We start from the raw sequence: 27,753 nt of genomic DNA, 5'->3' as shown, positions 1-27,753 counted from the left end.
TTTTGAAGTTGGGTGTGGTGCAAAACTATCACCCCACCATTTGGGAGGCTGAGGCAAGGAAGATAATAAGCTCTGAGAGGAGTATGGGCTGTACAGAGAAACCCTGTCTTAAAACAAAACAAAAACCTTCCATGCCCAGATGTATTTCATAATGAATTCTTCCAATTAATGCAGAAGGGAAAACTCAGTTTATTAATGAGAGTAGCAAACCTGATGGGATCGTCTAGGCATTAAATCATTTAGTCTTGGTCTGTGTCTATTGAACTTTTATAATGACTGCTCTATTAACTAGAGGAGAAACCGAAGATCACCATGATTTTTGTTGTCCTTTCATACTTAAATGTTTGTATGAGTCTTCTTTTTCTTAAAATTTGAAAACTAAGACTTTCAGATTGGCCTCACTTTATTCATTTAATCTAATTCTTCTTCAGGGTACAAAAATGTTTGCCTATGAAACCAGGCATTATTATTTATCTACTTGCTTTATTTTCTTTTTTAGAAAAAGCTATTATTCAAGGTTTTATCTTTGTAAGATATTTATATCGCCTATTCAGATTTTTCATTTTTAAAAAAAGTTTTCATATGTCCTGGGAGTATTCCTATACTTTCACTATAATTTCAATTTATTGTGTTACCAAATACGTTTGTTTTTCTTTCCTGCTATTGTACCCTTCGTTCTCTTCCACTCTTTTATGTTGGGCTTTTTTTCATATAACATGATTTCCTGAACCACTTCAAGTCCTTTGTGGAAAAAGATAGAAATAAATAAAAACTAAGGCAATGTTTTCTTTAAAAATGTCCTGCCCACACAATATGAGTTCTTCTAAGAGTTTCTTCTTAGTGCTTAGCAGGAACATCTCCCTTTCTAATGCTTGATTTTTGTCTACAGTCAAACCACCTGAACGCACTCGATCTTATCTAATGCTTATTTTCGTCTCCATTTTTCCCACCTTGAACAAGAGCAATTTATGTATGTCTAGTGCTGTGGTAGATTGCTCAAGTTGTCCTTAATGCTCTCCTCCAAACTTTTTTTTTTTTTTTTTGTAGTGCTGGGGGTGGAACTCAGGGTCTTGTGCATGCCAGCCAAGTGCTCTACCACTGAGTTACATCCCCAGCCCTATAAATGCTGTCTCTTATTCTGAAACTGGATATACAGATATTTGATAAGCTTAGTACAGTTCTTGTGCAGTTAAATAATTCCATTTCCTTGTTTTATTGACTGTTAAAATTTTCCTAGCAAGGTAAAGAGACCCATCTAATTTTGGATAAGACACTTTCCATAGTTTAATTCTGAAGGACTGACACAGCGCTTAAGAAAGACAAAAGAAAGATTTGGCCAGGATTGGCTTACTTCAGTCAGGACATAAGGTCCCCCCCATTTGAAATAAGACCATCAGAAGATTAAAACTGGGTGATAATTTATATCCCAGTTTTGCATAGGAGAAGCCTCCTATACAGTATACATACACAAAAATTTTGTCCTCTTAAGTGGATATAAATCCACAGAAATTCCTGCTGAACTCTGAACTATGCTATAATGGGCTCTTCCCAAGTGTGCATGACAGAGATATTTTTTGTAGTATTTTATAGTCCTTTGAAGTGTTTTCTTCCTCAGTATTGGAAATTAACCCACGGCTAGGTATTCCTCAGATTCTTTTGCATGTAAGAACTATAGGGCTGGTGGAGTGCTCAAGTGGTAGAGAGCCTGCCTGGCAAGTGTGAGGACCTGAGTTCAACCCCAGTATCACCATCAAAAAAAAAAAAAAAAAAGGAAGAAATATAGTCGAAAAAGGAAAATTACATCTAATCCAGTTATTATACATATGTGAGTATCTTGGGCATTAACATAGATTAGTGTTTAGGTATCTACTCATTAAGAAAACAAAAATACTATCAGAAAGATCCACATCAAACCTACATGCCACACAATACCACCACCAAGAGGGCACAAGAAACCTTTTAGAACTAAAAATCAAATTTAGCAATGTTTCAAGACACAAAATCAACACACAAAGTCAGATGTGTTTCTCTTTACTAACAATGATTAATTCAGAAGATGAAATTAAAAAAAAATTCTACGTACAATAGCATCAAAAATAATAAAATACTTAGCAATAAACCTAACCAAGAGGTTAAAGACTTCTACACTAAAAATTATAAAATGGCTGGGCTCAGCCTATTATCCTAGCTACTCAGGAGTCAGAGATCAGGAGGATCACAGTTCAAAGCTAGACCAAGGAAATAGTTCTCAAGACTATCTCCAAACTAACATGAAAAAGGACTGGTGGAGTGGCCCAAGTGGTAGAGCACCTGCCTATCAAGCATGAAGTCCTGAGTTTAAACCCCCATACCACCAAAAAAAGAAAAAACCCAAAACCTACAAAACATTGCTGCAAAAAATTGAAGACAACACAAATAAATGCATAGATATCCCATGTTGCTGAACAGGAAGAGTTAATACTATTATCAAGATATCAATACTACCAAAAGCAATCTACAGATTCAATATAATCCTGATGAAAATATCTGTAACATTTCTTTTACAGAAACAGGAAAACTCACCCTAAAATTCATATAGAATCTTAAAAAAGAAGTTTATACCATAAGAAAGGGACTAAGGCAGAATAAAGAAAACTAGAAGATATAAACCAATTGAGGTTATAACACATACATACATGGAAATATTATAAGGAAACTCTCCGGAGTTTCATCTGGAGCTAAAATGTCATGTTTTTTGTTTAATCTTTTCTCTTTTTTCTCCTACAAAATTGGAGAACAGGAGGGCAGAGTAAGTCCTGCCCAGTGGGGAGGGCTGGCACCCATGGGAGGGAGGAGGTGTTGAGGAAAAGGGGTAGGAGGGTGAATATGGTATAAGAAAATGTGTACACATGTAAGTAAATGCAGAAATGATACCTATTTAAACTACTCCAGGGAAACTACTTGGGGAAAGGTGTGGAGGGGGGATGAAGGAGAATGGTTGAGATGAATTCATGTTATGATATGTTTGATACACTACAGTGTAAATGCCACTACGTACCCTCACTCATCACAATAAGAAAGAGAAAGTTTAGGCTGGAGGTGTGGCTCAAGTGGTAGAGCACATGCCTATCAAACATGAGGTTCAGAGTTCAAAACAGCAATAATGCTAATAAATAAATAAATAAAATAAATGTTGGAGATTCATACTTTCTGATTTCAAACTTAGTACAAGGGCTAGATGTGTAAATGTGAGCAAAGTGCTTGCCTAGCTTATATGAGGCCCTGGGTTCAATGCCCACCACTGTAAAACAAAAACATAAAAATGCTCACAAGTTACTACAAAGCTACAGTAATCAGTGAGACACTAACAAAAAGAGAGACATACAGACTAATGGAACAGAACAGGACTTATGCATACATAAGTCAAATAATTTTGGACAAGGGTGCTAAGACACATACAATATTTTATTTAATAATGGTGTTGGGAAAACTGGATATCCACATGCAAAAGAATAAAGCTGGACCCTTACCTTACACTCAAGATGTATCAAAGACCTAAACATAACAGCTAAAACTAAAAAACTCTTAAAAGAAAACAATACATGGAGAAAAGCCCATGTATTGGATTTGGCAATGAGTTCCTGGATATGACATGAAAAGCAAAGGTAACAAAATAAAAGAACAGATACAATAGACTTCCAAAAATTTAAAAACTTTTTTATACGTTGAACTCAGGGCCTCATGCTTGCTAGGCAGGTACTCTATCTCGAGTTATTCTTCCAGCTCTTTTTGTGTTGGTTATTTTTCAGTTAGGGTCTTGCTTTATGCCTGGACAGACCTGAACCATGATCTTCCTATCTGTGCTTCCCCGAGTGACTGGGATAACATGTGCATACCACCTAGCCTGACTGAAATGGGGTCTTGGAACTTTTTGCCTGGGCTACCCTTGAACCATGACCTTTCTGACAAGGGGACTGTGACAAAATATTTGAAGAGCCAGCAGAAGTGGTAAGAAAAAAAAAGAAAAGAAAAACAGGGGAACTTTTTCTTTGTATAAAATTAGGCATATAAAATTTAAAGAGCACAGAAGCATTACCTGAAAGATATGTTACATACTTATTATGTTGACATAAAACCACTTAAGGTTGATTTGATAAACCTGTCATAGATATTACATGGTTAGTGGTAGATTTTTGTGTCATTTATAAAACTGCAACACTTCTTTACAGGAGGAACTTAAAGGAAGCCTCTACACTTACCTAGTAGTAAGCCAGTCCAGGTCAAAATTATATTCAAATACTGTTTTAAAACAAACTGAAAGTAGGGGTTTTTGTTGTTGTTTAAATAAATGAGCTCTGAAAATAAGTCTTAGAGCTAGGTGAGGACTCAAGTGGTAGAGCACTTGCTTGGCAAATATGAGGCCCTTATTTCAAATCCTAGTACTGCCAAAACACAAACAAATAAAAAAAAACTTTTTAAAATATGAATGTCATTTTGAACTTTAAAAACTATAATAAAGGTGTCTTACACTTGGATGTGTTATATTGAGACATAAGAAAAACACTTGATTTTGATATGCTTACCCTTGATTGATTAGGAATCTGAAATTTTTCCCATGCTACTTTATCACTTTCAGATTTTTTCCAAGGATTATTCCATTTTTCAGAAGCTTCTTTTTCTTTCTTCTTTAAAGCAACCTGTTCATCTGTAAATAATGTCCTTTTTAAAAAAAATGTACAAAAACTGTAAAAAAGAGAATCATGTAAGCAAATCATGACCTTCTTAAAGAGTGCAAATTGCAACACAGATTTAAGCAAAACGGTTTTTAAGGAAGGAGATTAATTCACAAAGTAGAGAGGAATTTTTCAGGATATGGAGGAAACAAAAACATTTAAATCAGGACCAAACTTAAGTATAGTATAAGTAAATGTAAGAATGTTTTTTATTACTATAATTATCAATATGGAATAATTTTTTTCAGAATAACTTACATTACATTAAATAATCTGAAATTCTACTTTCTTATATCATTCATTTAGTTATCACTAAGGGAATTAAAAGCTAGAACTCTGAACTTCAGAGTAAACTTCAAGTTCAGTCACTTACTTTAGCTATCTGATTCAGGGCAAACTACTATTAAACCTCTGTAAATCTTGTTTTCATCTTCTGTAAAATGGAGATAATAATATTGACTATTTCAGTATAAGCACAAAGTTAAATATGTTAGTAATTTTTTCATAATTGCTGAAAAGTGAAAATATACAACCCTATGTCTAACAGATGGCCAAAACTAAATCTTGAACCATCAAAAGTTTTTTCCTTTTTTAAAAAATATTTTTATTGGCACATATTATATAGGGGGATTTTACTGTCACATTTCCATGTATGTTTACAATGTACCTTAGTTAGATTCATCCCCTCCTCATAAATAGTTCTTTAAACACAAAATTCAGAGATGTAGTGGGGGGAAGGGGAAGGGGGTAGGCATGAGAGATGGCCCAATGTATTCATGAATAAATGAATAAACAATTTTAAAAAATGCAATGTAACAATAAAAAAATTCAGAGATTATAGATTTAAATTCCAAGAAAATTAGTGAATGCATGACTTAAAGAGAGATGTCCTTTGCCAACAGTATCAAATTTAAAAAAAGAAAACTATTTAAGATAATAATTACAGCATAAACTATTCAGTCATTTCTAAGTAGTTCCAACTTATTTCAGAAATTTGGCATGGAATTTTTTTAAATGTGTTGAAAGAAAATATTTAGGGCTGGGCACTGGGTGCACATCTGTAATTATAGCTACCTGGGAGGCAGAAATCAGGAAGATCAGGTTTAAGGCCTGCCAGGGCAAAAAGTTACTGAGACCCCATTATAAAAAAACAAGCCAGGTATGTTTGTTATTTCCATTATCTTAAAATTGAAGTGAATTATTTTTTAATGAAGCCAACCTTAAATTCATGTTTTTCCTCAATGGAAAAATGTGAAAAAGGAAAGTTGAAGAATATTTGCTTGAGGGCTGGAGGCATGGCTCAGGCAGTAGAGCATCTGCCTAGCAAGTTTGAAGCCATGAGTTCAAACTCCAGTACACCCCCCCCCCCCACGCACACACACAAAAGTATTTACTTGAGCTACACAGGCTCTAGTGACATTAATGCTTTTGGTGCACATCAAACAAAAAGATACAACTTAAAGCAATGTGAAACCACAAAACTTTATGCATTTGCAGGAAACTACTATAGATGTCAAATGTTGTCAAACAAGACTTTAGATAGTATCCTAACAGACAGTGTTCAATCTCACTATACATTACATAAGCCAACAAAAGATACAAAAATTCCCTACCTAGCTCTTTTCTCCATTGGGCTCGTTTTGCTTCCAACAAATTTCTATCACGTTCCCTTTCTCCCAGAGTACTGAATATGTCAGCCGGTTTCCATTCATTCTCTCTAAGGAAAAACACATTAACATACACACACAACCAGAAACTTTGTCACTGTGCATTTCTATGTGACAGACTCCATAAATATTAAGTAATAAACTTTTAATCAGCCAAATCTTCAGAATAAGTATTTCATATGCAAGTAAAGGAAAAACAAAACTACATTTCCAAGATGACCCTAAAAAAACAAGTATGGGTTACATACATGACAATTTTCTGCTCATACGGTTTAGATGCCTCTTGATTTTTACTGAAGACAGACTTATTTTCATCTTGGATGCATGAAACAGCCTCAGTTTTCTGCACTAATCCCATAACATTCTCATCTTTTGGCTGATTAGGAATATTTTGTAAGTGTAGATTATCCTGACCTAAGAAATAAAATGTTTAAAAATTTATTAATTATTTTTCTCATTAACCTGTAAAATCAGTGAACTGTTATTTCTATGCCCTGGTTGTAACAGTTAAACCAAATGTTTTATAGAGAGCTCATATGCTAGCTCCGTAATTGTTCTAATTCCTCTTGAATGTGCTAGTTTTCTCCATATAGAGAAAGCAAATCTAATATGCAAATCATCACAATTAGGTAAAATGTGCTTTAACTTCATTGATACTATCTCTCCTTATGTTTTCTGAGTTAGAATTCTATTGAGCCTTAAAGACAAAATCAAGCTCCCTTATTTTACAAAGAAAAATTCTCACCAAGAGGGTAAATGACTCCACTGTGAGTATCTTGGGAGTGTGTAGGAGTTACCTGGCCCCAAGTTAGTTGTGTGGTCCCTTCATTGGGACTGCCAGTGTACTTTATTTAACTATTGCCTAATAAAATTTTAATGTTATTTCTATTACCTTCATATTTACAATCCCGTAGCTCAAAGGTAAGAATAGGTTTTTTAAAGATGAAACAATGCTCTATCTTGTGAAATAGAAAGTATGTAACAATCTACTACTCTGTAAATCTGCATTTTACATTAGTTAAAAACTGTGTAAATAAATAAAGTATGGGGGGAGGGGCAAAAATAAAATGCAGTAAAGCTGATCCTTAGCATGAATTGAAGGACAGGAAGAACAAATACAGAGGCCAGGAGAGCAATGTGTTTTAGAAACTGAAATCAAATCTTCACAGTAAAGTCTCTTCTTTCAAAACACAAAACAAGACACACGCATACATTTATTTATTTTTTGGGGTGGTATTGGGGTTTAAACTCAGGGCCTTGTGCGTGAAAGGCAGATCCTCTACCACCTGAATCACATCACCAGCTTTTTTGCTTTAGTTATTTTTCTAATAGAGTCTTGCATCTATGCCCATGTCAGAATGGACCACCATCCTCCTATTTATGCTTCCCACATAGCTAGGATGACAGGCACATGCTACCATGGTCAGCTTTTATTGGTTGAGATGGGGTCTGGAGAACTTTTTGCCTGAGTTGGTCACAAACTGTGATCCTCCCAACCTCTGATCCTGGGTAGCTAGGATTACTGTCATGAACCACAATACTCAGCCAAAACACTGTTTTATATAATTATTTTTTATTTTCATTTATTTTTTTGGTGGGACTAGGGTTTGAACTCAGGGATTCAAGTTTGCAAAACCTGCAAACTCTACTACTTGAGTCACACATTGGGTCCATTTTGCTCTGGTTATTTTTGGAGATAAGTCTCTTGAACTGTTTGCCCAGGCTGGCCTTGAACCTCAATCCTCCTGATCTCAGCCTCTCAAGTAGCTAGGATTACAGGCGTGAGCCACCAGAACCCATTTTAAATGTTAAGCCTCCTAAATTCTAAACCATGTACAAGAATTTTTTGTACTGACATCTTTTCTGAAGTCCACAGAAACCAGGTTTCTTTAAGGATACAAATACTTTGAGCATTAACCTTAAAATATAGCACAACTGCAAAAGCAATTTTACATTTAAAAGTCTTCCAAAAGGATAGAATTTTTAAAGATTGTTACATGTTAAATTAGAATTTAAGAGGCACAGTTACATAAAAGCCAATGAATCTGAAATTCTAAAGCACATACTGAGAAAATATGCAGTAAAAATTAAGAAAATTCTTACTTGTTTCCTCCTCCTCTCCATTCTCAGTCAGGGAAACAAATCCATTTCCTTGGTTTACTGTCATCAAAATCTGTCGTAGCTGATCTTGTGTTAAACACACCAAATTGTTATTTATGTTTTCAGCTATGATGTGTTTTTTGCAAGGCTTCTCTTTAGCTACTAAAGATGTATCTGGGGTGTTTTCAAGCTTCTGTATATGAGGGGTTGCAGGTGAAATCTCTTTTTGGATATGAAGACAGTCTTTATCTGTATACTGCTTACAAAAATCCTTAGTGGGTGAAAGCATCATTTTATTTTTTTCACTTTTTGCCTGTGAAGTTTTCTTTTGCAAAGGTTTTTCACTTCTAATACTATTTTGTGTTGATTTTAGAATGTGTCCACTTTGTTTTGTTCTTAAAGGACATTTTGCAATCTTGGTCTTATTTCCGATCTGTTAAAATACCAAAAGTTTATTTTTTATAACAGTTATGGAAATCAACAATGTGAGACAGAGTCTCATTTATATAGCCCAGGCTGGCCTGAAACTCACAATCCTCTTGCTTCTGCCTCCAAAGTGCTGGGATTAAAGGTATGTGCCACTATGCCGCACACATACATAACAATTATCTTTATTCACATAATGTGTGATAAATCAGTCCTATAATTTTTTTTCATTTTGTCCTTTAGTTAGGTAATATAATAAGATATTAATGTTTAACTTCATATATCTTCACTTGAAAATTTCATCAACAATTAGAAATTATTTTACTTCTGGATGAGGGAGACAAACTTCTGCTTGTTACAGGACACCTCCGTTCTTCTCTAGTTTTGAATTTCATGTCATTAAATCATACTACCCACATTACTCTTTTCTTTACTTGTATCTATAGACACACAGGTTACTAGTCTTGAATATCTTAGCTCATTGGTCAACCTCTCTCCAGCATAATTACTGATGCTTTCACATCTACATAGATAATTCTTCCAACATCCCAATCATTCATTTCTTTTTTTTTATTATTTTATTATTCATATGTGCATAGAAGGCTTGGGTCATTTCTCCCCCCTGCCCCCACCCCCTCCCTTACCACCCACTCCGCCCCCTTCCTCTCCCCCCACCCCCTCGATACCCAGCAGAAACTATTTTGCCCTTATCTCTATTTTTGTTGAAGAGTATAAGCAATAATAGGAAGGAACAAGTAAAACTGCTCCTATTCTGTTGTTCCCCATGCTACCTCAATTACTCATTTCCACAGTGACACTTATACTCACCTTGTAATTACTCACAACTGCAAGCTCTCCACAATTTCAAGTGCAGAATAATGGCTAACATCTCCTATTTTTCCCAATTCACTTCCTCCCACGTCCCAATTCCAAAAGTCTTTACCTGGTCTAGAATCTATAATCTGTTGCTCCTATCACCTCCTTCTTGCTTTTATTTCCCTTCTTAACAAAAAATCTTAAATTCCACAATCAACTGAAATCATCTCTCTTCCAGTCTTTGTTCTGTTGTCAGGCACACTTAGCAAATCCCAATTCTGGTAAAATACAACTCTTCTCTAGTCTGTAATAACACTCATGGAGAAAAACACAGCCACATGCTAACTGGTTTTGCCTAAATTCATAACCAGGAACTTCAAATGGGCTCTAAATGCTACCCGGTAGTCCTACATTTCCCAAGTCCATTTACTCTCTCAATTTTCTCTTTCTCAAAACCTCACTTTTTCTTCCATTTTTTTTCTCAGCTGAAGACCTTGTTTAGTATTTCACTAAAATTCTTGTAGAGAAGTACTGAGAAGAATACTTCCAGTTTCTACCTCCAAATCTATACCAGCATCTAGTATAGACTACTTGCACTCTTGTTACTCATACACAATCTCATAACCCTTTCTCAAGGATCTCTCTCTCTGAAAATTCTTTGTTTTCTTCTGAATCATTAATTTTTTTTTCTTTTCAGCTACATTACATCCAGCATGTCTGCATACAGCATGCAAACATGCTGTTATTTTACCATCTTAAAAAATTCTCAGTACCACCAAAAAAAAAAAAAAAAAATTCTTGATCCCACTTTGTCTTTCACCTCCTAAAAGCACATTTCATGCAACTTTCACCCTACCAAAACTGCTCGGGTCACTAATAACTTCTACACCACTAATCTAAGTAAACATCTAGTAAGCAATTCTCAAATCTTATTTGACCTATGAGCTGTATCTGACACAGCTGATTACTCTTTCCATTTTCTTTTCTGTTCTTTTTTTTTTTTTTGGTGGTACTGAGGTTTGAACTTAAGGCTCTACACTTGCTAGGCATGTGTTCTGCCAGCTAAACCATGTCCACAGTCCACTCTTTCAATTTTCAAATACTTTCTCTACTTCACTCCCAGGACTCCATAATCTTGGTTCTTCTCTAATTTATTTCACTGCTTCTTCTCAGCCTTTGCTGGCTTCTCCTATTCCCTGAGACTAATTTTTTTTTTTTTCAGTACTGGAGCTTGAACTCAGAGCCTTTACTTTGAGCCACTCCACCAGTCCTATTTTTGTGAAGGCTTTTTTGAGATAGGGTCTCATGAACTATTTGCCCGGCTTTGAACCGTGATCCTCCTGATCTCTGCCTCCTGAGTAGTTAGGATTATAGGTGTGAGCCACTGGTGCCTGTCGAGAGAGACTCTTAAGTTACCCACAGGTCAGTCTTGTTCCCTTAATTAATTGGTAACTTCATTTATCCTTCTGGCTGTAAACATTATCCATGTTGATTTCCAAGTTTGTGTCTTCAGGTGTTCCTGTCCCCTAATTACAGGTTTCATCTGCCTATCCAACATTTTCTCTAAATTTCTAATAGACATTTTAAACTTGGCAAGTCCAAAACTAAACTCATTTCTCTTGTCACTAAATAACTTCCACACCACCTCATTTACTCATGCCAAAAATTGTGCACTTATACTTGACTCCTTTCTCATATGCCACAATTAATGTGTCATCAAACACTGTTTTGCAGTATTTCAAAACATATCCTGAGGTTCGGTGTGAAGGCTCATACCTGTAATTTTAGCTGAGCATAGATCATGGTTCAAAAGGCCAGCCCTGGCAAAAAATTGGGGAGACTCCATCTCAGTAAGTAAGCTGAGGGTGCTGGTGCATGCCTCTGACCTCGTACCAGGGAGGTATAAATAGGAAGATCACAGTTCAGAATGGCTGGGGCAAAACATGAGACCCTATTTGAAAAGTAACTAAAAGCAAAGACAGGGCAGAATACCTGTCTAGCAAGCATGCAACCCCTGAGGTCAAACCCCAGTACCACCAAAACAAAGCAAAAAAATGTATCCTGAATCTGACCACTCCCAACATCTCTTTTGTTACTCCTCTGCTCCAATAAATTAGCTTCCCACTTATTTTCAACAGAGGAGCCACAGTGATTACCTTAATATGTAAGTTGGATCATGTGCTGTCTTCAAAAAGTGGCTTTCATCTTACTTGGAGGCAAAGTTGAAATATTTATGATGACTTAAAAAGCCTTAAGAATCTGTGAGCATTCCTTCCCCCTGCCCCTTTTGCCCCCATTTTTTCTCTTACATCTGACTTTATTTTTTATCTCTTAACTTCTAGCTACATGGGCTTCTTGTTTGTTCTTGAACTCAACAAGGACTCAGTACTCATTAATCCTCTTCCTAGGATATTCTTTCTGCAGATTCTACACAGTTCATTCCCTCATCTCCTTCCAATCTTTGCTCGAATATCATCCACTCAGTGAGGCCTAACATAACCACCATTTGACCCACCTCTCTAGAACTCTCTATTCCCAGTGCTGCTAAGTCCTTAAAGGTGATCACACTTTTTCCCAGCTCTTATTTTTCTTCAAAGCTCTTTTTTTCTTATAATATTTATTTGCTTAGCATCTGCCCATTCCACACCTTCTTAATATCTTTCCACAAAACAGCTGTTTTTTTTTCCTGCTTTGTATCTCCTATATCTAGAACACATGAGTGGAACAGAGTAGGCTTTCAATGAATTTTGGATGAATATCCTCAACTATACCACTTATGCCACTGAATTCTTTCTCTTGCCCTCAAATTAGTTCCCTTTTCGAAAATAATTCATTTCTGTGACATCACTCTTCTAATCTCAGGCCAGTAACCATGGAATCATCTTTGACCCACTTCCTTCAGGGTCTTCATTAGCATATTAGCAAATACTGGTCATCCCTTGCTTCCAAATATCTTTTGGTCTTCATTTACATGATGACAAGCCTAAATTCAGGTTTTCATTATCACTACTAGATTACAATTTGCCTATTTCATGTGTCCTCCATTTAATCCACTGTAAATTTTTGTAACCTCAACTAAAATAACTCAACAATCATCTAATCAATATTAAGTATTGATGTTTATGTGCTTACTACTATGGGACAAGTGTTGAAAATATAAAAATTGTTAAGACAAGGATATAGCTCAGTGGTAGAGCACTTACCTAATGGAGCAAGGCCCTGGGTTTGATTTTCCCCCGCTTCCCCACAAAATAAGACAGTATCCTTGTTGTCAGTGGGTTAGATGTCTGCTGAGTTAGAGCTTTCATCTGGCTTATTCAAATTTTCCTTGTCTTTAAAGAAAATCCCTAACATATAATCATGCTGACCAATTAGTCAATTGCATTTCATCCTACTTTCCAAAACATAACTACAGCATCAGACACAAAATCCATTTATTATCTTCTTTACCTCATCCTGTTTATTCCTGACTTTAGGTTTTTGGTTATACCCCTATCTCAATCTAAAATGTCTTTCTGCCCTTTCATTCCTGCAGTTATTTTAATACAACTGTCTAAATAAATGGTGATAAACTCAAATGCCTACTATGAACTATACTGGATAGGAACTTAAACAGAAAAGTACTTTCCCATCTAAAGGAGACCACCACCACTCAAAGCCACCCAACTGCTAAATAGGATTATAGCCTAGTTGTTAGATCATGCAGTATTTCAAGAGAATCAAAAAGGCCATATTTTACATTAAAATTTCCAATTTTTAAGACATTAGTAACTCATTCTAGTTTTTAAAAAAATCACTTTGTGAATCAAGCAAATTTACCAGCATACTGCACATGGCTGAGCATGGTGGCCCACAACTATAATCACAGCATGAGAGGCACAAACAAGAGGATTGCAAGTTTTTTATGGGCTATGTAGCAAGTTCAAGGCTAGCCTGAGATAAACAGTGAGACCCTGTTCCTAATACTGAAGGGCTGGGGATGTAGCTTAGTAGTAAAATGCTTGCCTAGTATGTGCAAGGACCTAGTTTTCATCCCCAGCACTGCAAAAATAAATTTTAATGTGGTAATGCATTTTGGAGAAAAAGGTACAATAGGTTCCTGATAAAGGAAAATTACCAGTAAGTTTAATTGTAACCTTTTTTTTTTTTTTTCTGGCACTTGAGTTTGAATTCAGAGCCTCATGCTTGCTAGGCAGGTGCTCTTACCACTTAAGCCACTACACCAGCCCTTTAACTGTAATCTTTTAAAGGAGAAAGCTAAATGAATATAACAATTTGGGAATCAAATTTCCTTTTTGGTGTGGAATTTGAGCATAAAAAGAAAAAGTATTTTTGTTTTAAATTCTGAATACCTATTTTTAAAGATCTCTGGAACTGCACTGTCTGGTATAATAGCTATCAAATTTAATTAAACATTAAATGAAATTAAGACATTCAGTCCCTCTGTTACACTAGCTACACTTTAAGTGCTCAATCTACATATGGCTAGTGGCTACCACAGTGCACTGAATTTACATTTCCATCTTTACAGAAAATTTAATGGATAGCAATGATCTAAAGAAAAGAATTCTGTTGGGCTTTTTAAGCTGAAAAAATTATGATCCCATTTCTGTGAGAAGACCAGCCTGAAAACAAGATAACAATAACTCTTCGGCATCATTCCAAATCCCTAAGAACACTTTGACATTTCCCAGGAATTATTTTCAAATAACTGAAAAGTGCATTTTACATTTGAAAACAGTTTAAGTCAAAGTCATGTGGCTTACCTTCACAGAAATTTTTGATTTATGTTCTACAAAAGAAAAAAAAATTACTAAACTATCAACCAAAAACTAATTAAAGCAGTTACAAAAGAAAACTTTAATTAGCATTGTCTAAGATTATTAAGGTAGAAATATTATCCTGAAAAACATTAACTTCATATCCTTTACACCCTGGGTTTAATCCCCAGCACCAAAAAGAAAAAAATATTTGCTATATGCAGACACACAAATATTACACATGAAATATACTGGAATATTAAATTTTACGAATCTGAATACTGACAGTTGTAAGCGCTGATGTAATCTTACTTTTTTCAAAGTATCATCTAAACGTCACTCTATTACAAGCAAAAAGTATGCTAAACTATTATAATAAACTTTATGTAAGAACTTAAAAGTTAGCATTTTAAATTTCTTGTAACACAGCATACCATATGGAGATAATATTAGCTTGGTTTTCCCATCCAGTAATTCAGTTTCAAGCTTTAAACCATCTCTGCAATGTAAAAGAAATTTGCCTGTTATTTTTAATAAATAGCAACGTTTTAAATAGCCAGAAATGTTCATTTGAACCTTGAAATCTATTCCTTTGAATTTATACAAGAACCTTGTACATATCAGAATAGTCTTTTAATTTAAAATATTTTTCAATCCAAGAGAAAAAAACTACAGGGAGAAAATTTTTCTTGAAACTTTTCAATAATCCAACAATTCCATTACCTTCAATCTGAAACCTGATTTTTGTTATTGGTAAAAAATAAATTAGTCCAATTATCATACCATCCTTTAACTTGTAGCTCTAGACTAAAAAGAAATAATAATAATAATAATAATGTCAGTTACCCAAATTCCTCAGCTAAGCCGGTATAGGTAAAAAGTTCTACCATTTACATTCATAAAGATCTCATATGACTAACATTATATAGAGGGCTGGAGCGCCTGAAAATAACTACAGCAGTGCCACAAAGTCTATTAACTGCTAGAGCATAGAGTTCCTTGAATAATACATATTCGCACGTAGTGACTCTTTGATTGCTATCACAACAATAAGTGTACAATTAACTTTGGCTAATATGGTACTTTGTACATTTACGTCAAAAGCATGAGCATAAAGAAATGCATAAAGAAATGGCAGACATGACTAACAAAAGACTTGTACATCTGTTAAGGTCCTAAACAGAAACAGCGTTCCATATAGTAATTCACTGTCTTACTAAGAGGAAAAACAAACAAACAAACAGTGTGTCACTACACAAGCACAAAAGCGAAGCTGAAAGTCAAATCCAGCAGTCTCTCCAGAGAGAGGCCGGGAAAGGTGTGATTAGCGAAACTGAGGATGTTGCTGAAGTAAGGAAATCTAATTACCTCAACTTATTGTTAACACACTGGAAGGAATAGACTTTAGGGTTTCCCTGTTGCAGCATGAATAGGTCATGTTTATGCTGGTGAAACGTCACCAAATAAAACTGCCGAGCGTCTGTTCTGCACTATACTGTAAACTCCTTAATGCAGACACAGACTGTCTTATCTAAATCCCAGATTCTGGAGCCTAACTTTCACCTGCAAAGGATGTGCAGTGAAATCTGGGCTGAGTGCCTTTTATCTTCCGAGTGATGAAAAGCACACCCCAGGCTGTCTAATGTACCCTACCGCTCCTCCGAGCGCCCGTTAAGGGCGATGCACGGGTGACACATCACCTGGAGGGCGTTAGGTAACCCGATGCTCCAACACTCTGCAAGACCTCAAGGACGTAGGCCCAGAACCTCCGCTACGCTTTCTCCCTCCATCTACCCTCTCCACCCTGCGGTAAATGACCAGACAGAAGGCCGTTGCGGACGGCTCTAACGCCCACTCAGGCAGCGAAAAGCGAGGCCCGCTGGGTCGAAATGGCTAAGCCGTCCCCCTCGCCACTCTCTACCTCAGGTTGCTGGGCTCGCCGCCCCAGGCGACGCACACACAGGTTTCCCACGAAAGACTCCAAAAGCCAACCCAGCCTACCCGACTCCTCCGCTAACGACCACCTTCCTCGAGCCGGCTTACCCCAAGTTCATGGCCTGACTACCTACTCCGTCCACAGGTACTCAGGCTTCTTGTGTACCGCTGTTGCTGCCGCGGCTCAACAAGCGCTACGCTGATTGGATACGGGGATCCGGCGAGCTGGAAGAGTAGACCAATCAGAGTGGAGCGTGCTGCTGCGTGCCCTCAGCGGGGGCGGGGCGCATGTTGGGGTGGGGTCCAGCTGTTCTAGTTGTCGTAGCCCTCAAAATTTACAGGGAGTGTTGAGAAATGCATCAGCTTAGGTGAAGAGGGTAAAAACAGGGAGGAACGAAAGGTATGATGTTTTAATTTACACTTTCTACAATGTATTTAATATTTGGAAAAGTGTTTAGTACAAAAAAACTTGAGGGAGCGGGGACACCTAGAGCATGTAGTAGGTAGGTCTTTTACTGTGTCTCTGGCATCAAGCCTGGTATATTGTAACTCTTTTTAAGTACTGTAGCAAAATAAATAAATACTGTAGCAATAATCACAAGTGCTCAAAAAATGTAGTCGTTACGTGCTACCCATGCGCCACTTATTTAAGCCTTATAACATTATCTCTGAGGCACAGAGAAGTTAAGCGACTTGCCCAATGTCACTGTCCACTGGACAATTTAACACCAGAGCGCATGTCTCCATCCAGTATTTTATAAGTGTGACTAACTCCTATTCATCCTTCAAGTCTCAAAAAGTCAATTCCGGCAAAAAGCCCTCCTGGAATCTACACGTGGGTAGAGTAAGAATCTTTTTTATCAGCTCACATAGTGCATTTAAGATCCTGTACCAAGCCAGGCGCCGATGATTCATGCTTATAATTCTAGCTATTCAGGAGGCAGATCAGGAGACTCCGGGTTCAGAGCCAGCCCCAGACAAATACTTGGAGCGACCTTATCTTGAAAAAACCATCACAAGAAAGGGTTGGTGGTGTGGCTCAAGCTGTAAAAGTGCTTACCTAGCAAGTGTGAGGCCCTGAGTTCAAACCCTAGTGCTGAAGGGGGGGAAATGATCCTGTATCAACCGGAATGAGTTTCGGAGGGGCAGTTGGCTTCTTTATGCTTCTTGTAGTTACAGCATTATGGTCTGCACCCATATCTACAGTAATATTCATTAACTGAGTGAACAAAAGTTAAAAATGCTTTATTAAATTTAACCAATTGCATAATATTTCATTATAAGGATACTCTTAGATTATAACACAGTTGCTGAAAGTTCACAATTTTGTTATGTATCTGCACTTAACATGATTTTTTTAAAACCACATTTGATTAGAAACGAGGCACATTAAATTCTCATGCATACATTAGGGAAAAATTAAAGGGATCCTTCAATATTCATTTTCCTGGCCTGTGTAAGTTATACTTAAATAAACATTGGCCAAGTAAACTCAATAAACACCAATATAAGTTTGATCCTGTGTTGTTGTTGTTGTTTAAAGGGATAGTGTGTATATATATATTGAGAGAGAGAGAGAGAGAGAGAGAGAGAAAGAGAAAAGGCTAAAAGGATTTAAGCCAATATAATAAACCAATATGTTAATAGGGATAGTTCTGGGAGGCAGAGTGGCCTAAATATTAAAGTTTTCCTTTTGTTTCTAACTTTTATTATGAAAATGCTTAAATATACAAAAAAAGATAGGCTAGTACCACAAACACTCATATATCCTTCACCTAGATTTCACAGGTGTTAATGTTTCAATATATTTTCCCCCCTCTTCACATATTTTTCCCCCTATGTGTTACTCAGACTTTTGTCTGTATGCCAAGTGCCTGATAGTAACAATTTAAGGAAGAAAGATTTATTCTGGCTTACAGTTTGTGTATCATGGCAGCCAGGCATGGCAGAGCAGAGCAGCTCACATCATGGTGAGCAGGAAGTGGATTATAATTCTATGGTTAGTTTTTTGAAATACTGCCAAACTGTTTCTACAACAGTCGCACCATTTTTACATTCCCACCAGCAAGGTATGAAGGTTCCAATTTCTCCATATCTTCACTGTCTATTCCTTTTTTTTCTTTTAAACTATAGCCATCCTAGTGGATTCCTTGATTCTGACATTTCTTACAGTTACTGTTGGTTTTTAATTTTTCTTAAATTGAGACTAGAGCTTTGAATTTCCTATTCAATTATTTTACTGATGTCCATACTATCATTTTGCTGACTTTCTTGTAATACAAAACAGTCACCCCACTTGTTTTTTCCATGATACTGATTTGGAAAAGTTAAAACTACTTGCCTTGTAGAATGACCCACAATCTAGATTTGTTTATTTTATTCCTCAGTACTCTTGCTTTCTTGGAACATGCAAATTAAACACTTTGGTAATCCCTTAAAGTGATGTTTTGTGGTTCACAATGCATCATTGAATCAGGTTGTCCTATTATTTGTGTGGCCAAGTTTGAAGATTTAAGGTGGTGGCTGCCCTACCTCTCTATAGTAAATGTTTATTTTCCCCTTTGCACATAGTAAATAATCTAGGGGCTGATATTTTGGCACTATACAAATATCCTGTTCTCTTATCAGTCTTTTACCTAAGAGTAAAGAGGATTTTTTGTTTGTTGGCTTTTGTTTTTGTTTTCAGGTAGGATCAACTATGTAGCCCAGGCTGTTCTCAAACTCTTCATCCTTCTGCCTCAGCCTCCTGAGTGCAGGTATTACAAGTGTGTTCCACCATGCCCAGCTTCTTAAATTTTTTTTATTATTATTACTCTCTTAACTACACTCCTCTCTGCTTACCTATTTATCGAGAGCAAGAAACTAGTATAAAACTCTTCACCATCCAAGCATACTATGAGACAGGAATCAAAAGTCAAGTTCCCAGGGATAGCCTTCCTTAACAACCTAGGCTTCTTTCTGTTCTGCCTAATGTCCATTTCCCCCTAAGAGTTGAGAAAATGCTGTGAATCTTGGTTATTCAAGGGTATTTAAGACTCAGTGATGCTGAAAGCACACCCCTCAAGGAGTGTCATGTTGACAATAGTCTTGCTCCAAAACTGCTCTTGGGTGTCCTGGCCAATGATAAATACCTTGAAAGCTCACTGGAGCCCTTGAAGTGCACAAGCTGCAAGTCCCCTGCGAGAAAGGAGAAAAGCATACCCTTGGTGTTCTATTTTAGGGCATAGAGTCATTTATCAGAGATTTGGAGATGTAGTGCCTGGGTTCAGATCCAGCTTTGTTGCTTACTAGCTGTGTGATCTTGACTGTATAAATTTATTTTGCTTCATTTTCTTCTTCGGTACAATGGACACGAACAATAGTATTCCACCTCATAGGGTTATTGTGAGAATTAAATGAGTTTAATATACTCAAAATGCTTAGAATAGTGCTGACACAAAGTGCCATGTATGTGTTAGCAATAATGAATATTGTCACCAAAGATGTGATGTTTGAGCCCAATGACTTACAGGGGTTCAGAGCACTCTATTTTTTTTCCAATAAAAAAACTTAAGTATCTGGGCACCAGTGGCTCACACCTATAATCTTAGCTACTTGGAACTGAGATTGGAAGGATTGCAGTTCCATGCCAATCCAAGCAAAATAGCTTTTGACACCCCATCTCAATGTAAAAAAACTGGGCATGGTGGCATGTACCTGTCATCCCAGCAATGGTAGGCAGTGTAAAATAGGAGGTCATAGTTCAGGAGCACTGGGCAAAAAGCAACCCTATCTCCAAAATAACCAAAACAAAAAGGGCTAAAGACATGGCTCAAGCAGTAGATTGCCTGCCAAACAAGCACAAAGCTCTGAGTTCAATCCCCAGTGTCTCTCTCTCCCCCCAAAAAGTAAAATTACCAACAGTAACGCGTACAGACCTTAATTGCACAATTTGAGGAGTTTTGGTAAATGTAAGTGCCCATTTCACCACCACTTGAAGTCAAAATATAAAACATTTCTGTGATTCTAGAAAAGTCTGTTGTACATTCTTTCATCAACCCATCCCTTTCTATAGGCAATCGCTGTTCAGATTTCTATCAGCAGAGATTAGTTGAGCCTGTTCTGTAACTTCACACAGTTGGGATCATGCAGGGTGTAGGCTTTTGAGTCTGACCTTTTTCATCTAGCATATTTGTGAGTTTGTCATGTGTGAGTATAGTGATTCATTCTTTTTTATTTCTGAGTAGAATTACATTGTATGAATGTGACCATTTACTGAAGATTTGAATCATTTCTAATTTGGAGTCATTATGAAAAAAAGCTGCTCTATAAACTCTTGCATAAACTTTGTCTTTGTGGACATAAAATTTTCATTTTTCATGGGTGAATACCTAGGAGAAGAGTTGCTAAGTCCCAGTGCAGGTGCTTAAAAATTTTTTCTTAGGAACTACCAGATTGTTTTCCAAAGAGACAATACCATTTCACGCTCTGTAGGAGAGGATGAGGGTTCCAGTGGTATCATATTTTCATCAACATTTGGTTTGGTGAAGCTTTTTATCTTAGCCATTTTAGCGGATGTGAAATGGTGTCTTATTGTGGTTTTTATCTGCATTTCCTTGATGACTAAGAATTTTGAGTATCTTCACTCAATTTTTATGGAATGTGCAAGTGGGGAGCCCATTATTGAGCTCTTTCATCCCTTTATGTCCTTACAAGAGGCTCTTGTACTCTCTAACCAACCAATTTATCAGACATACTTAAGTGTGCATGACCATCAGGGTATGAGTGTGCACCATTCAGGCAGAATTTATATTAGAATAGTCTTTTGCACACATCGTATACATCACGTGTATGTATAGTTGGCCCAGGGTCACTTTATTAATGGTGAAAAGCAATGGCCTGTTAGAATCTGGACAACCAAGAATCCATTTGCACAGTCAGTCCCTAAGGACCTTGTTGTTGACTTCTATAATTTTCTTTCTATAAGGACTTTTGGCAGACTCACTTTTCTATTAGGCAAAAAATAAATAAGACCCTGTCTTGGAAAGCTAACTCAAGGCCTATAGCTTGGTGATTTCTGCAGTTTTGCTTGAAAAAGTTTCTCAGAACTTCTTGTTTTGGGAAGGCCTTCCCGCATCCTGCATTTGTGAAGTTCTCTTTTCCTCCTTACATACTATCAATATCAAGCAGTGTTTGTGACTCATTTGTGAGTGCAGTTCCTCATAGCAGGTTAATGAGCAATCTTCTTTGTTTCCAGGACCAGACACAAAACAAAGGAGAGATATATTATACCAAAGCAAACTTAAATTACACAAATTGTTCAGGTGTGAAGGGATGAAGGTCTTAATTGGGCAGTTCTGAGAAATGTCTTAAGAAATACAGGAAGAGGGAAAGAGGGAAAGAAGAAAAAGAAAATTGCTAGGGGAGCAAATCAATTAACCCGCTCTGATATCAAGTTCTTCATATAAAAGAGAGGTTAAGCTGGCTGTCAAAGGTACACTTCAGTTGCTAAGTGGATGATTTAAATTATCCTCACTCTCTTGCCTATCTACTGCTTCCACCCTGGTTAGGGTCAATCTCATCAATCCCCAGGACTATTCCAATGGCCTCCTAACTGGCCTCCACTCTGGTCAGATTTTCAAAATGCGAATCTGTTTAAGTCACTCTGCTGCTTAAAATCTCTCAATAGGTGGGAGCTTCCTAAATTTGGTAAAGACTGTTGGAATTGATAACTCTCCAGTGCCGAAAACAGACACACAAGAGACAGAAAATCTTGACAAGGCAATTTTCTCTTGATCAAGATGGTGTAAACATGTGCTCACTCCAGCTAAGCAAACACACAAGCACAGAATGGCTGACAGTGGCTCCTCCTTATATTTCTGATGCAGTTGTACCTGCCCCTCACCTGGGATTTGTCCAGGTCAAAAGTTCACAGTCTTTCCCGATTGGCTAAAAGGCTTGGGGGATGGGTTAGGGCATACAGTTTGTCGGGCAATGGAGTTGTACAGGAATCAGGAAGAAGAAGCAAGGACCTTATAAACATGCAAGTCACGTAAGATGGCAACCCGAGCAATTTTTAAGTCTAAGAGGGTAACAAATACTTTGATAGAAAATATCATTTTTTTCTTACAAGATTATCTATGAAAAACCTATAGCTACTATCAAACTTAACAGTGAAAAAGTCTAAGCTTTGGGCTGGCAGAGTAGTGCAAGTGGTAGAGTACCTGCTTAGCACGCATGACGCCCTGAGTTCAAACCCCAGTACCACCAACAAAACAAAGCAACAACAAAAAAAAAACCCTAAGCTTTCCTGCAAAAATCAGGAACAAGGCAAAGATGTACCTCCCCACCACTGTTTTTTAACATCATATTGGAATTTTGAGATAATTCTAGGACTGAAGCTTAGTCTTAGCTAAGATAAGAAAAGGAAATAAAAGGTGTACAGACTGGAAAGGAAGAAATAAAATTTTGTTCACAGATGTCATAATTGTCTATGTATAAAATCTGAAAGAATTGATCCAAAAAAAACCCTCCTGAAATTAATAAATGATTGATTATAACAGTGTTGCAGAATGCAAGTTTGTTACAGTAACATCACTTCCTTTAAAAACACAATATCATTTACATTAGCACCCAAATGAATGAAATACTTAGGTATACAACTAATAAAATATGTTCAAGATCTGTATGGAAAAATTACAAAACTAATGAGAAGAGGAAGTAGTGCTACACAGCTTTAATACCTCTGTTGGCAATCATGGTGCCGATGGGTTTTGGTTCTTACTGCACCCTTAAGCTTCTGTTTCCCAGGGTCACGGTCCTGCCTCAAGTCTAGCTTGAATTCTCCTTCTGCCGCAACCTCCAATCAGCATGAACCATAAGATCCTAACCAATCAGATTATGCCGAGTCTCACTGAGGGGTATTTAAGCACCTGCCCTTCTCTCTCTCTCTCTCTCTCTCTCTCTCTCTCTCTCTCTCTCGGCTCTCTCCCTCTCCCATCTGGCAATAAGGAATCTCTCGGCCAGATCACTCCTCTCCACGTGGTCACTTTGGGGCCTACATTGGTGCTGTGACTTGGATCGGGTTTCCCCACTAATCCTGGTGGGACCCTGATTCTGACTCACCCCACGACCACCCTGAGGACGTGACTGGCCAGGACTCATCCTCCCGATCGCCCTCACCCGCATCCAACACCAGACATCCTTTGGTGAGTCCACATACCCTTATTGGGCTCCCTTTGTGGTCTCTCCCTTCGGTGTCTCTGGGGTTTAAACATTTCCCCTTTTTGGCCATCTCTGGGACTCAGACAGTAGAGGGGGGGTTCCCCTCCCTCCATCCAGCTTGGGTCTATTTTTGTCGTCAGTCTCGGACACTGCCTACCGTAAAGCCTGGTGCCGGGTGACCTACAGCCTCTGGGCCCTTGGGGCCCTACAAGCCACTTGAACGCAGTGACAACTGCTTCTCGTGTGCCTTGTACCATTCTCAGGATATTCGAGCCATGTGGGGATGCCCCGCGATTCCATATATCCTTCCAACCAGCTCCCACTATGGGGGCCACCTCCTCTTTGCCATCCCCACTGAGATGCCTCCTCAATAATTTGGACACCTTGGGTTTGACCCCAGATATAAAACAAAAAATTTAATCCACTTTTACACTCAAATCTGGCCCACTTACCCTTTAGACAACCAAAGTCACTGGCCTCTTTTTGGGTCTCTAGATCCCAATCTCCTGTGGGACCTATATAACTACTGTGAGTGATTGGGACGATGGGGAGAGATTCCATATGTCCAAGCCTTTTCATACCTCTGTCTAAATCCAGTCCTCTGCACCACTTGCAAGCCAAAACATGTACTTCAAACCCTCCCTACATACTTTCTGTTCCCCTGCGCAGATTCTATTAGCCTGCAAACCAGTTTCTAAGTCAGCCAATTCCTCTCCCAAACCTCCTCCTTCCCCATGTAAACAGACTTCTTGCACTGCTTACCATACCTATCTCCTCCTGTCTTCCTGAAAACTTTCCCCATCATGGAGTTAAGCAAGCCACTCCTTGCCAATTCTGGCCTCAAGGTGGTTCCAGCTCTGGGAGAGCTCTGCTCCCTTCCTGTGGGCTGAGACCAAGCCCCAGATTTATTTGGTATGCCTCATGCTACATTGTTGGAGTCCTGTTTGATTATGGCATCTGATTACTGCTTCTCTCCCCGCCTCCCATCTAATGTCCATTTTTCCTGAGACAGTGACCAGAGAGTGAAGGTTTCATTTTGCTGAAAGCATGCCAGTATCAGTCAATGGAAGCAACCTAGAGACACAGGTGATGGCTAATCCCATAAACATGTGTCACGCCTCCAGGCTCTGCCTTCCCCTCCCTTACCTAAGATGTCAGCACACCTTTTCTGCCTCCTCCATGATCTCACCACGTGTCCTTTGTCTCTGTCTGCCTTCCCCTCCTTGGGCTCACTGGGACCCTGCCTCCCATAAAAAACTTGTAACATGGTACCTTATGACTTAAATTATTCCAGCTAGTTTGGCAGTCTAAAGTAACTTTAAGTCAGCTGCTTTACAAAATGCACTTACAAAAAACTGCAGCTGCCATGCTCATGCTGTAACTCCGCCCCCACAAGGGGAGGAGGGAAAACAAATGGGCACACCTGTGCACAGGATGCCAGCTTCTGGACACAGCAAAAACGCCTGCCATAGCTAAAAAATCCATAGAGAGGACCCGTACATCCTAGGCTGCCAGCCACACGTGGTGATAACTGTGGCCCACTGCCACTTCCCCTAGAATAAACGCACACAGAGTACACAGGAAGGGGGGAGGGGTGACAGGCCGCAGGATCAGGCCTAGGCAGTCAGGGTCATTTGTCCCAGGTGTGTGTGGAGGGAGTGGCGCCTTGCACAAGTCCTACTCCTAGCCCCACCTCACACTTTGGGGCATCAGACCTCAGCCCTTGTAAGCCAATTGTTAGCTCAAGATTATAGTTCCAGAAATAACAAAATGGACATTACTGTGGTCTCTAAACTTCTCATTTAAAATTTCCTATACCTTTGGCCTCAACATAAATTTTTCCCTCCAAATATTAACACTAGTTGTCCCATATGGTATTGTTATTGGCCTGAAATGCCCTCTGAATGCCCTTCTCTAACTTTGCGAATGATTTCTTTGTTAAAAAGGTAGCCTTTATTAAAGAGGCTGCCTGCTGTTAGCTAAGACATGATCCTAATGTTTTGTTCTCTCTAGATGGGACCTACATCTTCCAGTCTTCTGGCTGGTAGATGTTGGAAACTTTGTACTGAGGCCTGCCTTCAGTATGCCTTGGGTGACCAAGAGAAGTGGCCTTCACAGGGTTCCTTAAATTACAATACCATACTCCAATTAGATCTTTTCTATAAAAATAAAAAAAATAAAACTGAGGTCCCCTATACAAACTTCTACCTTCTAAGCCACTCCAATACTCAGAACCCCTTAACAAATGCTTCCCTCTTCAACAGGCAATGGTAGGAAGAGGACAAATTGTATGTCCCCTTCCAATTATCAGATCTAAGGGAAATTTAAAAACATCTAAACAGCTGTGCTGATGCCCAGACAAGTACATTCAAGCCTTTATCTCTGTGATCCAAACCTTTCAACTGACATGAAAAGATATTATGCTTCTACTAGACCAGACTCTTATCTCATTAAAAAAACCAATGGGTTCTGGCCCAGGCCACTCAGGTCAGAAATGATCAAATGGCTCAAGTAGTAGAGTGCTGCTTTATAAGCATAAAGTCCTGAGTTCAAGCCCAGTACAGCCAAAGTAAATAATAATAATAATAATAATAATATTTGGAACTAAAAAAGTAGCTCAATGGGAAAATGTCTGCCCAGCATGTACAAAGCCCTAGGTTTAATTCCCCAGTATCACTTCAGCCATCTCATAGTAAAAATATGTAGTTTAACCTAGACCAGATCCCTCATTCTTCAAGTGAGGAAACTGAGGCCCAGAACAGTTCAGAGACTTGCTCTCCAGAGTGTCATGTGTCAATGTAAAATAACTTTACTTTACAGCAACAACCTAAAAAAAAAAATCCTCTTACCTTTCTACAGCATCTTAAGGACACTATCAGAAAGCATACCACAGTGGACTCAGAGTCACAGGTGAGAGAGGTTCTCCTCAAAGGTAAATTTCTAACAGTCAGCCCCAGATATTTGTAAAAAACTCAGACTGTGGCTGAAGGGAAAAGTCACTGAACCAAGTAATACAGCTAGCCATGTCTGTATTTATGGCTATGTCTGTATGTCCAGGACCTTACTAACAGGAGAGAAAAAGATAAGAGACACCATGGCCTCATTGCTGCTCTCGGAGAGGGCCCTACCCGACTGGGGCCTGTATCCTGAACTTGCTACCACGGTGGACAGGAGGGTCACTTCTGCAGAGAATGCTTAAGGGGGGACAGCCAGGGAGACAGCCCCACCCCCAACCGGGACCCTGCCCTCTGCAAGGGTAACCACTGGAGGTCTAAGTGCCCCCGTCACCAGATGGAAAGTGAAGTGCCTCCTATGGATTGATGGGTCCAAGCCTCCTGTCCACATTCCACTTCTTTGGCATCAGTGTTGAGGAGCCATAATGGCAGAAAAACAAAAGGCCATTTTCCTCCTAGACAGTGGAGCCCGTTTCTCTGTTTTACCTTTTTCTCCTGGTCCCTGGTCCAATGACAAAAGTTATCATTCGGGGAAAATCTGGCCAGCCCCTAGAGCGCTAGTTTACCTGGCCTCTGGCCAGCTCTTAGGGAGACCTCCTCCTCTGTCACTCTTTCTCCATAGTACCTAAAACTCCAGTGTCCCTGCTGGGATGGGATTTACTATCTCAATTAAAAGCTCAAATTCTCCTCCCCCCAGACAGCTATCTCTGCTGCTCCCTCCTTCAGGAACAAAGAGATTCCACAGTGTGGACTGATGAGATGAGTGTAGGGTGAGCCAGGATGGCCCTCCCTATTCAAATAAAACTCAAAAATCCCTCACAGTTTCCACACCTAAAACAACATCCCCTCAAGCCTGAGGGATGATGAGGTCTTATGCCTATTCCTAAAAACAACAAGGGCCACTAATTAATTGCTCCATCCTCTATAATAAATTTAAAATTCTTATGAAAGTTAATTTTGAAATACAAGTTACAAAGTAAACAGCTAAAAAAGACATAGATAGGTAATAAATATATTTTTTGAGAAGTTAAAGGAAAAATGAATGATTTTTTGAATGAGAAGGGATTTTGTAAAGAAGGGTTTGTCCTAAAATTGTTTCAAATAGGAAGGATAAGGACAAACCATCAAAGGGTCTAATACGTTATATAAAGGTCTGAGTAAGTTTAAAAAGTATATAATA

The 27,753-nt window shown here is 38.3% G+C and overlaps 1 protein-coding gene across 15 annotated transcripts in view; it reads right to left on the bottom strand.

Annotated features, from left to right (window-relative positions):
* Positions 1–16,639, bottom strand: part of Ccdc66 (coiled-coil domain containing 66) — a 29,974-nt gene extending 13,335 nt beyond the window's left edge. For 3 of the 15 annotated variants that reach the window (XM_020171822.2, XM_020171823.2, XM_074043992.1), the window contains exons 1-7: positions 16,525–16,639; positions 14,916–14,980; positions 14,488–14,513; positions 8,483–8,912; positions 6,628–6,793; positions 6,326–6,429; positions 4,563–4,684 (exon numbers count right to left, since the gene is read on the bottom strand). In XM_020171822.2, the coding sequence (XP_020027411.2) occupies positions 4,563–4,684; positions 6,326–6,429; positions 6,628–6,793; positions 8,483–8,912; positions 14,488–14,513; positions 14,916–14,980; positions 16,525–16,535 (924 nt within the window). In that variant the 5' untranslated portion in view covers positions 16,536–16,639. Of the gene's footprint in view, positions 1–4,562; positions 4,723–6,325; positions 6,430–6,627; positions 6,794–8,482; positions 8,913–14,487; positions 14,514–14,915; positions 14,981–16,482 lie in introns of all 15 variants that reach the window. The other 12 variants (XM_074043998.1, XM_074043997.1, XM_074043993.1 and 9 more) reach the window with 12 other exon arrangements.
* Between the last annotated feature and the right edge of the window lie 11,114 nt (positions 16,640–27,753).

Source organism: Castor canadensis, chromosome 10 (genome assembly GCF_047511655.1).
Source record: "Castor canadensis chromosome 10, mCasCan1.hap1v2, whole genome shotgun sequence".
NCBI classification, from domain to species: Eukaryota; Metazoa; Chordata; class Mammalia; order Rodentia; family Castoridae; genus Castor; species Castor canadensis.
The sequence above is the reverse complement of the archived record's forward strand: the minus strand, read 5'-3'. Positions and strand labels throughout refer to the sequence as shown.